Source organism: Leucopleurus acutus, assembly GCF_964270905.1.
Source record: "Leucopleurus acutus genome assembly, chromosome: 18".
NCBI lineage: Eukaryota > Metazoa > Chordata > Mammalia > Artiodactyla > Delphinidae > Leucopleurus > Leucopleurus acutus.
In genome coordinates, this window is record NC_139160.1 from 18220502 (window position 1) to 18235151 (window position 14650).

General features: G+C 37.8%; 1 protein-coding gene across 2 annotated transcripts in view; it reads right to left on the reverse strand.

Moving 5' to 3' along the window:
• Positions 1 to 2684: 2684 nt before the first annotated feature.
• CDADC1 (cytidine and dCMP deaminase domain containing 1) overlaps positions 2685 to 14650 on the reverse strand; it is a 40663-nt gene continuing 28697 nt past the window's right edge. For both annotated transcript variants that reach the window (XM_082859644.1, XM_082859643.1), the window contains 2 exons: positions 10575 to 10635; positions 2685 to 4489 (listed from right to left, as the gene is read on the reverse strand). In XM_082859644.1, the coding sequence (XP_082715770.1) occupies positions 4416 to 4489; positions 10575 to 10635 (135 nt within the window). In that variant the 3' untranslated portion in view covers positions 2685 to 4415. The remainder of the gene's footprint in view (positions 4490 to 10574; positions 10636 to 14650) is intronic.

Here is a 14650-nt window from a genome sequence, read left to right on the forward strand (position 1 = left end):
CAGAAGGTCTAGTGACCAATTAGCCCAGGCTAGAGGTGGTCAGAGGCTCTAGGAGGGATTTCTTCAATAAGAAGAGCTTTTTAGGACACTCAATGTGCTTCAACATACTGAGAGAAGGTCACACAACTGGGAGAAGAGTTGGTCACACAACTGGGAGAAGAGTTTGGCTACAGGTTAGCAATAAAATATAGAAAACCAAGCTCCCCCCCTTCAAAAAAAGTCAAATTTTAAATTCAGAAAAATAAATTTTATAAGGAAAGGGAAAGTAATCACAGTACACAACATGACAAACCTGTGAGTAGCATTTACATAGTCATAATACCAGACAATGAATATTGATGCCACCAAAATAAAAGAATGTGGGGAGGATGGAAAGATGGAAGTGGGTGGAGAGAGTGAGGTGAAAGAAAGCTCTTTCATAATGGTAATTCAAAAGAAAATACCTAAAACTGAAACACTAGTAAGGAACATGTGATTTGGAGATTTGGAAATAGATACAAAATAATCAGCTAAAATAATTGAGCCTGGTGGCCTCTGGGGTGGGGTGATACAGAGGACAGCGTGAGACTTACTGTTTCAAAATAAGGTTTATAGGACTATTTGCTCATTTAAAATGTGTAGGTGTAATTTTACTAAAAAATAATTTATAGTAATGGAAGTCTTTTATTACTGTCATATACGTGTTAAAATCAGCCAACATGTCAACATGTACAGGACAAATGTGCACTTACATTAAAAGCAAAACTGAAAATGGACAAAAAAACCCTGATACTGATTTAGGCCCTTGTGACATTCTGAACTAGACTTGAAGAAATCATTCACCTTCTGGATGCTTCTGTTTCCAGAACTATAAAGGAGTATTCTAAACAGATGAGATCTGAGTTCCTTTGAAATCTGACTCTATTTGAATGCAATTCATTGAATAGAGTAAATACATTTTTATGGACAAGGTTCTAAAGGGTATTCCATTTTAAATGGGTCTCATTTTCAACTGATACTGATTAATGGGGCTTTTAACTTTTCTTGTATATCAGAAATGTTATAATTTTAAATGATAGCAAAAAAAAAAAAACCCTGAAGAATATTACACATGAAATGAAGGTTCTAAACTGTTGCTTAATCCTAAAAAGCAACAGTAATAGCCTCAGCTAAATGCCAAGTGGCCACTATTGGCAATACCAGAACTTCAAAAAACTGCTCTAAAGTGGGTCAAAAGCAGATTGTTGTGGCAGATCTTAAAGGTGAACTGTTCACGCATAAAACGAGGAAGATTTATGAGAGAAGGTATATTCTCAAACTCAATAAGTAACTGAGGAAGAGAAACCCATAGAAAAGCTGAATAAAAGAAAAAGCTTTGGCAGTGATGCAATGAAACAGTACATGTAAACCTGCATGCACTCTACCTGACAGCTGGGTGGCGAGCCAGGCCCACACTCACCCCGCCTCCAGGTGGCATATTATATTGTCACTTGGCAGTACACAAATGCAGAGCTCTTTTTTTCAAATTACGAATTCACTATTATCCTCCCCATCTTTGAAATTAAGGATGATGTATTTTTAAGTGCAAATTTTGATTTCTCACGCTAAGGGATGAACCCTCTTGACTGTGAATTCCTAGATTTTAGGCAGGGGGCTACCCCAGGGCGCTCTTGGTACAGCTCAGCAATCTTTGTGCGAGTCCCTGACACTTCCCTTTCCTGCTTCCCAGTGTGACCATCTATCTCCATTACTTTCTCCCAAAAGTTCATCTCACCCCCACTGTTTGCCTGGCAACACCCTGTAGCCCCTTCAGGACCTCCACTTCTACAAGACCCTTTCTCCATGACTCACCAGAGTGTATGCTTGTCCTCTTTTGTGCCACCACTGTTCCTACAGTTATATCCACAGGGCGGTTCTCAACCTTGAGGGTCATCAGAATCACCTGGAGGGAATGCTGGGCCCCCGCCCCCAGAGTTTCTGACTCAGTAGATTTGGGTGGGCCTGAGAACTTGCACTTCTAACGAGTCCCCAGGCGAGGCTAATGCTGCTGGTCCAGGGACCCCCTTCTGAGAATCACTCTATTGCTTGATTTCATGCCTGCAACTTCTGCTAGACTGTGAGCTTCTTGAGGTCAGGACGCATTTCTTACACATCTCATCTACAGGGTCTAGCCAGAGTCTAGCAGTCATTCAGTCAATCAACAAATATTTATTGAATGCCTGTTATGTGCCAGACACTGTTGTAGGTACTGGATTCAGCAGTTTAAATACACACGTGCACGCGCGCACACACACACACACACACACACACACACACACACACACACGTACACACATCCCTACACTCAAAGAGCTTTCCTTCTGGTACTACATGGTAAACTCTCAATAAATGTTGAAATCCGGCCAGTTGTACAGAAGAAAATATGGCATTATCATGACCATTTTAATAGTGCTACAGAAATAACCAGTTTTCCATTTCCTAGTCATAGCTCTTCCCATTTGTATATTTCTCCCTTCTGATATTCCCCACTATGTCCAACACATAAATCCACAAAACCGGCAAAACATTTGCTCATTGATTTACAAAATAGTTGATGTAGCTGACATCAGTTGAAAACAACACATCATATAAGATGAACTTAAGCATAATGTAAGCAAATCTCAATATTTAATATCGATAAATGTTAAAGAATAGCTTAACCACTGGTTTTCAAATTAGCCTTAGTTACCTCTAAAGGCATCTTTCCTCCCATCCCTCTCTATTCCATGTCCTACATCTGTGGTGAAATGTTTACAGCAGTTCTCAACTGCCAGGTATGATGACTAAACCCCCGGAGGGCCTAAGCACGCTGCTGTCCAAGCAGGGACATCGGTCAACATGTGGACTGTCCTGTGTAAAATTCTGAGAAACTGATAGGAGGCCTTGTGATGATATGTGATGCCCTGGAAAGGGGGCAACAGCAGAGGCGAACCTGATTCCCCACATATAACCAGGGCAGTCATTCCTCAGCATGTCACACCGCAGGCCTGCAGGCCACAGGCCATGCAAATCCCTCTCTGACTCGGGCTAATTTTCTGAAAGTTTCTCAGCAAATAAAAATGAGAGGACTCACGAAGAGCAATTTGGAAAATAACTGAACTGACCATAATGTTTACTTTCAAGACTTTCAGTATTCTTAAGGTTTGCAAGTGTTTTTATAAGGCTTTCCATTCAAAGCCATGAGACATTCTGTGCTAATTATATGGAGGGAATAATGGGCAGCATTTATGAATGGAACTTGAAAAAGGCTAGTTTCAGTATTCCAGACTAAAATATTTCTTCTCTGTTAACATCATAACCAAATTTGAAGTTTGTTGTTAGTGGTTTAAAGAGTCAGTGATATCAAATAGTAATACTGTCTCAGAATTATATTCTCTTCCTTTTGCTACCCAAAATCAGTGATATAAAAACACCCTAGTCCAACAAATGATCGTGATTTCTACATATCGAAAGACTGAAGAAAAATTAATAACCTTGTTAGGAATGTACTTTTATAATGGAGACCAGGTCCACCAACTTTATTTTTATGACTCAATCCTAATTAAGTAAATTCTGATTATTAGAAAGCTTTGAGTATAAATGGGAACTTTTTGTGAGCCACACACTGACTTAAAAATGGCCAGGTTGCCGTTTATTTTCCTGGAGTAGTTTACTAATTATCACCTTCATAATCCAAAAGAATTAATATTTCTGGGCTTCCCTAGTAGCGCAGTGGTTAAGAATCCGCCTGCCAATGCAGGGGACATGGGTTCAAGCCCTGGTTGGGGAAGATCCCACATGCCGTGGAGCAACTAAGCCCGTGTGCCACAACTACTGAGCCTTTGCTCTAGAGCCTGCGAGCCACAAGTACCGAAGCCCGCGTGCCTAGAGCCCCTGCTCCACAACAAGAGAAGCCACTGCAATGAGAAGCCCGCGCACCGCAACGAAAAGTAGCCCCCGCTCGCCGCAACTAGAGAGATCCCACGTGCAGCAACGAAGACCGAATGCAGCCAAAAATAATAAATAAATTTATTTAAAAAAATTAATATTTCTGAAAAGGTATGTAATTCTTTGCTGAGATGTGTGATCCAATAAACCAGCCCCTTTCAAACTGCTTAATGTAAAGCTAAGACAAGGAGAAATCAATCTGTATGGCCGATTGAACTGGGTCTCATTAAATTATTGATACCTCATTCAGTGTAATAAAAAAACACACCACTATACTCTGGAAAACACACAAATCTAAAATAAAAATATTCTCATTAATATCATTCATATGCTAGTAATAAATTAGCTTTCTTTAAAAATTTTTTTCAATTATATCCAAAATCCATTCTTATTTTCTGAGTTAAGAAGGCTGGATTTTAAAAGTGCAATAAAAATTCTTGAGGCCTTCACCCTAGTTTACACAAGACTTCTTAGTGGTTTGCAAGACGCAGCTTCTTGTTTTGGTGCTGTTCTTCATCCCGGGGTATGGGTCCCAACACACCATCTAGCGTTCAAGAATAACGTAACGTCAGAAAAATGTCACTTCAAATAAATGACTATTTGTTAAAGTCACAGAGATTGTAAGATCAAAATAATGCTTAAGTTAAAAAGGAATACTGATCTTATCTTAAAATAATTCTCAACTGTTGAAGAACAGATTCTAGATAACTCACTCAGGTAACACAATATCTGACCTTTTAAAAACTGGATTCATTCAACAGTGTATAGCCAACAATTCATAAAACTGTTTTGGGGGGACAGTTATTCTTATTAGGCTGGAGGAAACAAAAAGCACCTACTTGTTTCTCTCTTTCTGACATACTTCACTCTGGATGACAGTCTCTAGATGCATCCACGTCTCTACAAATGACCCAATTTCGTTCCTTTTTATGGCTGAGTAATATTCCATTGTACATATGTACCACATCTTCTTTATCCATTCATCTGTCGATGGGCATTTAGTTGCTTCTATGACCTGGCTATTGTAAATAGTGCTGCAATGAACATTGGGGTGCATGTGTCTTTTTGAATTATGGTTTTCTCTGGGTATATGCCCAGTAGTGGGATTACTGGGTCATATGGTAATTCTATTTTTAGTTTTTTTAAGGAACCTCCATACTGTTCTCCATAGTGGCTGTATCAGTTTACATTCCCACCAACAGTGCAAGAGGGTTCCCTTTTCTCCACACCCTCTCCAGCATTTCTTGCTTTGTAGGTTTTCTGATGATGCCCATTCTAACCAGTGTGAGGTGATACCTCATTGTAGTTTTGATTTGCATTTCTCTAATAATTAGTGATGTTGAGCATCTTTTCATGTGCTTCTTGGCCATCTGTATGCCTTCTTTGGAGAGATGTCCATTTAGGTCTTCTGCCCATATTAGGATTGGGTTGTTTGTTTTTTTAATATTGAGCTGCATGAGCTGTTTATATATTTTGGAGATTAATCCTTGGTCCTAAGATTCGTTTGCAAACATTTTCTCCCATTCTGAGGGTTGTCTTTTCGTCTTGTTTATGGTTTCCTTTGCTGTGCAAAAGCTTTGAAGTTTCATTAGGTCCCATTTGTTTATTTTTGTTTTTATTTCCATTACCCTAGGAGGTGGATCAAAAAATATCTTGCTATGATTTATGTCAAAGATTGTTCTTCTTGTTTTCCTCTAAGGGTTTTAGAATGTCCATTCTTACATTTAGGTCTCGAATCCATTTTGAGTTTATTTTTGTGTATGGTGTTAGGGAGTGTTCTAATTTCATTCTTTTACAGGTAGCTGTCCAGTTTTCCCAGCACCACTTATTGAAGAGACTGTCTTTTCTCCATTGTATCTCCTTGCCTCCTTAGTCATAGATTAGTTGACCATAGGTGTGTGGGTTTATCTCTGGGCTTTCTATCCTGTCCCATTGATCTATATTTCTGTTTTTGTGCCAGTACCAATATTGCCTTGATTATTGTAGCTTTGTAGTATAGCCTGAAGTCAGGAAGTCTGATTCCTCCAGCTCCGTTTTTTTCCCTCAAGACTGCTTTGGCGATTCGGGGTCTTTTGTGTCTCCATACAAATTTTAAGATTTTTTTTTTTCTAGTTCTGTACAAAGTGACATTGGTAATTTGATAGGGATTGCAATGAATCTGTAGATTGCTTTGGGTAGTATAGTCATTTTCACAATATTGATTCTTCCAATCCAAGAACATGGTATATCTCTCTATCTGTTGGTATCATCTTTAATTTCTTTCAACAGTGTCTTATAGTTTTATGCATACAGGTCTTTTGTCTCCCTAGGTAGGTTTATTCCTAGGTATTTTATTCTTTTTGTTGCAGTGGTAAATGCGAGTGTTTCCTTAATTTCTCTTTCAGATTTTTCATCATTAGTGTATAGGAATGCAAGAGATTTCTGTGCATTAATTTTGTATCCTGTAACTTTACCAAATTCATTGATTAGCTCTAGTAGTTTTCTGGTGGCATCTTTAGGATTCTCTATGTATAGTATCATGTCATCTGCAAACAGTGACAGTTTTACTTCTTCTTTTCCAATTTGTGTTCCTTTTCTTTTTCTTCTCTGATTGCTGCGGCTAGGACTTCCAAAACTATGTTGAATAACAGTGGTGAGAGTGGACATCCTGTCTTGTTCCTGATCTTAGAGGAAATGCTTTCAGTTTTTCATCATTGAGAATAATATTTGCTGTGGGTTTGTAGTATATGGCCTTTACTATGTTGACATAGGTTCCCTCTCTGCCCACCTTCTGGAGAGTTTTTATCATGAATGGGTATTGAATTCTGTCAAAAGCTTTTTCTGTATCTATTGAGATGATTATATAATTTTTATTCTACAATTTATTAATATGGTGTAGCACACTGATTGATTTGTGTATATTGAAGAATCCTTGCATCCCTGGGATAAATCCCACTTGATCATGGTGTATGATCCTTTTTTTTTTTTTTTTTTGCGGTACGCGGGCCTCTCACTGTTGTGGCCTCTCCCATTGCGGAGCACAGGCTCTGGACGCACAGGCTCAGCAGCCATGGCTCACGGGCCCAGCCACTCCGCAGCATGTGGGATCTTCCCGGACCGGGGCACAAACCCATGTCCCCTGTATTGGCAGGTGGACTCTCAACCACTGCTCCACCAGGGAAGCCCGGTGTATGATCCTTTTAATGTGTTGTTGGATTCTGTTTGCTAGTAGTTTTTTGAGGATTTTTGCATCTATATTCATCAGTGATATTGGTCTGTAATTTTCTTTTTTTGTAGTATCTTTGGCTGGTTTTGGTATCAGGGTATTGGTGGCCTCATAGAATGAGTTTGGGAGTGTTCCATCCTCTGCAATTTTTTTGGAAGAGTTTGAGAAAGATGGGTGTTAGCTCTTCTCTAAATGTTTGATAGAATTCACTTGTGAAGCCATCTGGTCCTGAACTTTTGTTTGTTGGAAGATTTTTAATCACAGTTTCAATTTCATTACTTGTCATTGGTCTGTTCATATTTTCTACTTCTTCCTGGTTCAGTCTTGGAAGGTTATACTTTTCTAAGAATTTGTCCATTTCTTTCAGGTTGTCCATTTTATGGGCATAGAGTTGCTTCTAGTAGTCTCTTAGGATGCTTTGTATTTCTGCAGTGTCTGTTGTAACTTCTCTTTTTTCATTTCTAATTTTATTGATTTGAGTCCTCTCCCTCTTTTTCTTGATGAGTCTGGCTAATGGTTTATCAATTTTGTTTATCTTCTCAAGAACCAGCTTTTAGTTTTATTGATCTTTGTTATTGCTTTCTTTGTTTCTATTTCATTTATTTCTGCTCTGATTTTTATGATTTCTTTCCTTTTGCTAACTTTGGTTTTGTTTGTTCTTCTTTCTCTAGTTCCCTTAGGTGTAAGGTTAGGTTGTTTCTTTGAGATTTTTCTTGTTTCTTGAGGTAGGCTTGTATAGCTATAAACTTCCCCCTTAGAACGGCTTTTGCTGCATCCCATAGGTTTTGAATCGTCGTGTTTTCATTATCATTTTTCTCTAGGTATTTTTTGATTTCCTCTTTGATTTCTTCAGTGATCTCTTGGTTATTTAGTAATGTACTCTTTAGCCTCCATGTGTTTGTTTTTTACGTTTTTTTCCCTGTAATTGATTTCTAATCTCATAGCCTTGTGGTCAGAAAAGATGCTTGATATTATTTCAATTTTCTTAAATTTACTGAGGCTTAATTTGTGACCCAAGGTATGATCTATCCTGGAGAATGTTCTGTGCGCACTTGAGAAGAAAGTGTAATCTGCTGTTTTTGGATGGAATGTCCTATAAATATCAATTAAATCTATCTGGTCTATTGTGTCATTTACAGCTTGTGTTTCCTTATTAATTTTCTGTTTGGATGATCTGTCGATTGGTGTTAAGTGAGGTGTTAAAAGTCCCCCACTATTGTTGTGTTACTGTTGATTTCCTCTTTCATAGCTGTTAGCAGTTGCCTTATGTATTGAGGTGCTCCTATGTTGGGTGCATATATATTTTTAATTGTTATATCTTCTTCTTGGATTGATCCCTTGATCATTATGTAGTGTCCTTCCTTGTCTCTTGTAACATTCTTTATTTTAAAGTCTATTTTATCTGATATGAGTATTGCTACTCCAGCTTTCTTTTGATTTCCATTTGCATGGAATATCTTTTTCCATCCCCTCACTTTCGGTCTGTATGTGTCCCTAGGTCTGAAGTGGGTCTCTTGTAGACAACATATATATGGGTCTTGTTTTTGTATCCATTCAGCAAGCCTGTGTCTTTTAGTTAGAGCATTTAATCCATTCACATTTAAGGTAATTATCGATATGTATGTTCCTATTACCATTTTCTTAATTGTTTTGGGTTTGGTTTTGTAGGTCCTTTTCTTCTCTTGTGTTTCCCACTTAGAGAAGTTCCTTTAGCATTCGCTGTAGAGTTGGTTTGGTGGTGCTGAATTCTCTTAGCTTTTGCTTGTCTGTAAAGCTTTTGATTTCTCCATCAAATCTGAAAGAGATCCTTGCCCGGTAGAGTAATCTTGGTTGTAGGTTCTTCCCTTTCATCACTTTAAGTATATCATGCCACTCCCTTCTGGCTTGTAGAGTTTCTGCTGAAAAATCAGCTGTTAACCTTATGGGAGTTCCCTTGTATGTTAATTGTCATTTTTCCCTTGCTGCTTTCAGTAATTTTTCTTTGTGTTTAATTTTTGCCAGTTTGATTACTATGTGTCTCGGCGTGTTTCTCCTTGGGTTTATCCTGTATGGGACTCTCTGTGCTTCCTGGACTTGGGTGGCTATTTCCTTTCCCATGTTAGGGAAGTTTTCGACTATAATCTCTTCAAATATTTTCTCGGGTCCTTTCTCTCTCTCTTCTCCTTCTGGGACCCCTATAATGTGAATGTTGTTGCATTTAATGTTGTCCCAGAGGTCTCTTAGGCTGTCTTCATTTCTTTTCATTCTTTTTTCTTTATTCTGTTCCGTGGCAGTGAATTCCAGCACTCTGTCTTGCAGGTCACTTATCAGTTCTTCTGCCTCAGTTATTCTGCTTTTGATTCCTTCCAGTGTATTTTTCATTTTAGTTATTGTATTGTTCATCTCTGTTTTTTGTTCTTTAATTCTTCTAGATCTTTGTTAAACATTTCTTGCATCTTCTTGATCTTTGCCTCCATTCTTTTTCCCAGGTCCTGGATCATTTTCACTGTCATTATTCTGAATTCTTTTTCTGGGAGATTGCCTATCTCCACTTCATTTAGTTGTTTTTCTCAGGTTGTATCTTGTTCCTTCATCTGGTACATAGCCCTCTGCCTTTTCATCTTGTCTGTCTTTCTGTGAATGTGGTTTTTGTTCCACAGGATTGTTCTTCTTGCTTCTGCCCATAAAGGCTTATATTTCCTGATTTTTCAGAGTAGTCAAATCATTGTTATTATCAAGAAAATTTTACTTATTATACTAAACTTCTACTTACCTTGAATTGAATTCAAACAGAAAGATAACATTTTAACATAATATTGTACAGTTAATAATAATTAATGTTCCAAATTATGTGCCTGAGGAATTGCAAGATATCCCAAAGATTGTATTACATTAAAAATATCTGGTTAATATGCAAATAATAAAGCTCTGAAGATTACTAATTCATTTATGGTAACTGTGATGACTCTTAATTAGATTATTCAAATAACCAGAATATTTCCACTCTCTGACCAATCTGAGCTAATGTGGCTTTACTCTAATAAGAATGTACATATCCTCATAATTTGGCCCTAGATCCATCTGTATTAATTACATGTATTTTTCCTTTCTAACTGCCCAAGAGGCTTTTGTTTTGGTATAGAAGAGCACTGTCGTCTACTTTCTCATGTAAATTTAATTTATAAATTCAATTTGTTCATGATTATTTGTATTAAACTGCAGAGCCCATAGGACTAGTCATTAATCAGCAGTTTCCATGACACCTAGCAAATAGTAGATACACAAACGTCTGTGAACAAATTGAATGGCAAAAATGTAACCTGCCAAAAGAATATACTCCATCTCCAACCACATCAATTTCCAACACCTGATCATTCTAATTCACTATGTTTCTTTTCTTCTTAGCAGCAAAGTTAACCTCAGTAAAGGACTTGTAAATACTTACTTTCTCTGCTTTCAGGCTCATTTTGCTCAAGAACACAAGTTCTTGATGGATTCATTTGCCACTGTAAAAGGACACAAACATTTTATTTATATGTTTAATAAATAGCATTTCAGGGCTTCCCTGGTGGTGCAGTGGTTGAAAGTCTGCCTGCCAATGCAGGGGACACAGGTTCGTGCCCCGGTCTGGGAAGATCCCACATGCCGCAGAGTGGCTAGGCCCATGAGCCATGGCCGCTGAGCCTGCGCGTCCGGAGCCTGTGCGTCCGGAGCCTGTGCTCCGCAATGGGAGAGGCCACAACAGTGAGAGGCCCACGTACAGCAAAAAAAAAAAAAAAAAAAAAAAGTAGCATTTCAGCACTGTGCTTTCAAATATCAAAACAGCTTAAAACAATGTAAGAAAAAAGAGTTAGTGTGTTGTACCAACCAAGCCCTAATAATGACTCTGAATGACCCTGAATGATATGACTTCTGGAATGAGAATCAATATTCTTAGAGAATCCTCCTTTACCTTCGTTTTACAGGTAAGGAAGTGGAAGACCAGAGAAGCATAGTGACTTGCCCAAGGTTACATACTGACTAAAGACAGCAGTAGCACCAGAACCTGGGTCTGCCCATGCCCAATACTATAGAATTTCCACCACTTCATATTCTAGCTCCAGGTCCTACAGAATCTTATAATAGCTAGAGAAGGCCTAGATAGAAAGAATGAAAATAAGACAAAGACTATCTTGCCTTTTAATATAGTAATATAATATATACTATTATTTTTATCATAGCATACCATTTATTGTACCATATCATATCATATCACATCTCCTCTGATTATAGTTTTCCATCTCAATCATTCAGAAAGAAATACAGAAGCATGAAGATTCTCAGATATTACAGTGAAGACTGGAGCAGCAGATAAGAAAAACTGAGTGTAATCAATATCTCAAAGCACACCCTTCCTTTCTTATTTGCCTAGAAATCCCCATCATCAGAAACACTAATGACTTAACCAAAAAAGCCCCACTAGGGCACTCTCTCCAGAAAGACACAATTAAGTGGATAGTTCCTGGGGGCCTCTTCCAGAAGCATCAGTTAGTTCATCAGATGAAGTCATTAATATCATGGGCCTTGAGGGAGAATGAGATATAAGACAGACATTTTACCATGTATAAAAAAGTCCTTGGAAGGGGAAGACATCTAGAACTGGTTGGTCACCTATAGAAATGGGATGGTTAGGATTAGCACCAGGAAAAAGGAGGATTTCCAAGCAATGGGAAGATATATGTGAAATTAAAAAAAAAAAAAGTCATGTTCAAAACATGTCAAACCATTAAAATCTATTACTTTGGGCAAAGTAAAAACTAATAACCTTGAATTTACATTTAAAGATCATCATAAAAAGACTATGTCTAACTGTGAAAACTTAGAAGCAATCTAGGTGTCCAACAAAAAGGGAATGGTTAAATAAGTTATGTCCATAGGTTGCAATACTGTGTAATCATTAAAAATTATTTCTGAAGAATTTTCAATGACACAGAAAATACAGCAACATGTTAACAGTGGTATCTATGAACTGTGGGATAATATCTGTTCTTTTTTTATTTTCATCTATATATCTGTTCTTTTTTTTATTTCCTCTATAATGAGCATACATTACTTTCACAATTTAAAAAAAAGTAATATAAAAATTTTAAAATTTTTACATGTAAAAGAAAAATTTACATGTATTAAACAGAAAAAAAAAATAGTTTCTCAGTAAATGGACTTGGGTTTACACAGGTAAAATATATTCTTGGAAATACTGTTGCCCAGCCCTAGCCTAGTCTGCAACAACCCCACAGAACAGAACCTCTTATCTCAAGGCATATGGTAACACCTCAAAGAGAAAAGAAAAAAATTTTCAAACAAAATTAATTTCAATTGGTTTAATGTTTAAAAAAATGAAATTTACTGGTACTCATGCTACTTTTGACAGTCTAAAAGCAATATAATCATTATAAAAATTCCAATGTGGAACAAATACTAGTTCGTGTTAGTTACTGGCATTTACAAAACTAGGTATTTAGCTATAACCAAGTAGTTTAAATCATTGACATAATATTGCAAGCCAGGCCAGATGAGGGAAAGGATGAGAGGGTGGAGAGCTAATCTTCACTGGAAGGAGTACAGAGAGACCAGGTGTACCTGAATGAGGGCACTCCTGGGTGGGTCTTGGCCCAACAGGTATTTCTGAATCCCATCTCTGCATCTTCACTCCCTTTGTCTTCCTGTCTCTTCCTGCTTCTCTTGCCCTGTCTTACATTCTTCTGATCTCTTCATTCTCTTTACGGTGGAAAAGCTACTAAAATCCACCAGTAAGCAAGATATTTCAGAATTCACTTAACCCAGCACTCACAGTCCTGAAGAGCTAGGTCACTTACACTTTATAAAGAGAATTATTTCCTCCCAATCTTCAGGAGGAATGAAGGAACAGAAAACAAAAATACAGAACTGGTGATTTCCTTTTTGATTAGATGGATACAAACTTGTTTAGTTTTACAAAAGAGGCATCTGTCCCATCTCTCCCTTCTTTCAGTGCCCCCCTTTTCTTTTTAAAATCATGTCTTTTAAATAAGACAACTGGAAATAAAAAACAAAAATATATGACAAAAATAAAAAGGATAAAAATATATGATTCTTCACACACAAACTAGAAAACTAAATAATGTGTTGCTATATTAATTTTTAAATAAATTTTTAAATATATATATGGTTTAGTAAGTAATTTTTAGGTGCCTTGTATGTTCCAGACACCCTGGATTCAAACAGAAAAGTAAAGTTGAAATTTATAAACAGTTCTATCATATGCCTTTTGTACCCACTGCAAACTACAGTATATAAATGTTATATTAAATGCCAGAATTATGGGACTTCCCTGGTGGCGCAGTGGATAAGTCTCCGTGCTCCTAATGCCGGGGGCCCAGGTTCGATCCCTGGTCAGGGAACTAGATTCTGCATGCATGCCACAACTGAGTTCACATGCCACAACTAAGGAGCTGGCAAGCCGCAACTAAGGAGCCCACCTGCCGTAACTAAGGAGCGCATGTGCTGCAACTAAGGAGCCAGCGAGCTGCAACTAAGACCTGGTGCAACCAAATAAATAAATATTAAAAAAAAAAAGCCAGAATTATCAAAGCAACATATGATTCTGGACAGGATCCTTTTGCTGTATAGAACTTTATTGGGACAACTGGTAAACCCTGACTGGACTCTGGATTAAATGGTAGCAACATATCAATGATAATTTCCTGAGTTTTGTGGTGGTTATGTAGGATAATATACTGTTTGAGGAAATATACAAGAAAGTATCTGAGAGTGATCTGGCATCATAGCAACAACTTAACTCTCAAATGTTCTGGAAAAAAAAATTATTTGTAGTATTTTTGTAACTTCTGTATGCTTGAGATTATTTCTAAAAAGAAAAAGGTTTTTTTTTTTTTAGAAACCTCTCACTGTTTCTAAACAGTGGGCCTCTCACTGTTGTGGCCTCTCCCGTTGCGGAGCGCAGGCTCAGCGGCCATGGCTCACGGGCCCAGCCGCTCCGCGGCATGTGGGATCTTCCCAGACCGGGGCACCAACCGATGTCCCCTGCATCAGCAGGTGGACTCCCAACCACTGCGCCACCAGGGAAGCCCAAGAAAAAGTTTTTTATAAACCATTCTTTGTATGTTTTCTATATGCTTGAGATTGTTTCTAAAAACAAAAAGTTTTTTAGAAACCAAAGTAGTAAAAAAGCACAAAGAATTAAAGTTCTGAGTTTTCCACAAACCACCCCAGCACACTTTTTTGGAAATGTCAAATATTAAATTCTTCTTATTTTTTCCTGGTTTTTCTCCTGAGAAATGCACACGTGTGTGTGTGTGTGTGTGTGTGTGTGTGTGTGTGTGTGTGTGTGTTTGTGTGTTTGTGTGTCCCCTTCTTTTGGGTAATCTTAAACTACTTTCACCTCTGTCTACCACTTCAATCCAGAAAGAAGGGTGAGGGAAGAGGTGGGTCAAGGATTTTCTTTTGTTAGCCACCAGATGGCACCAAAGGACTAACTAATTC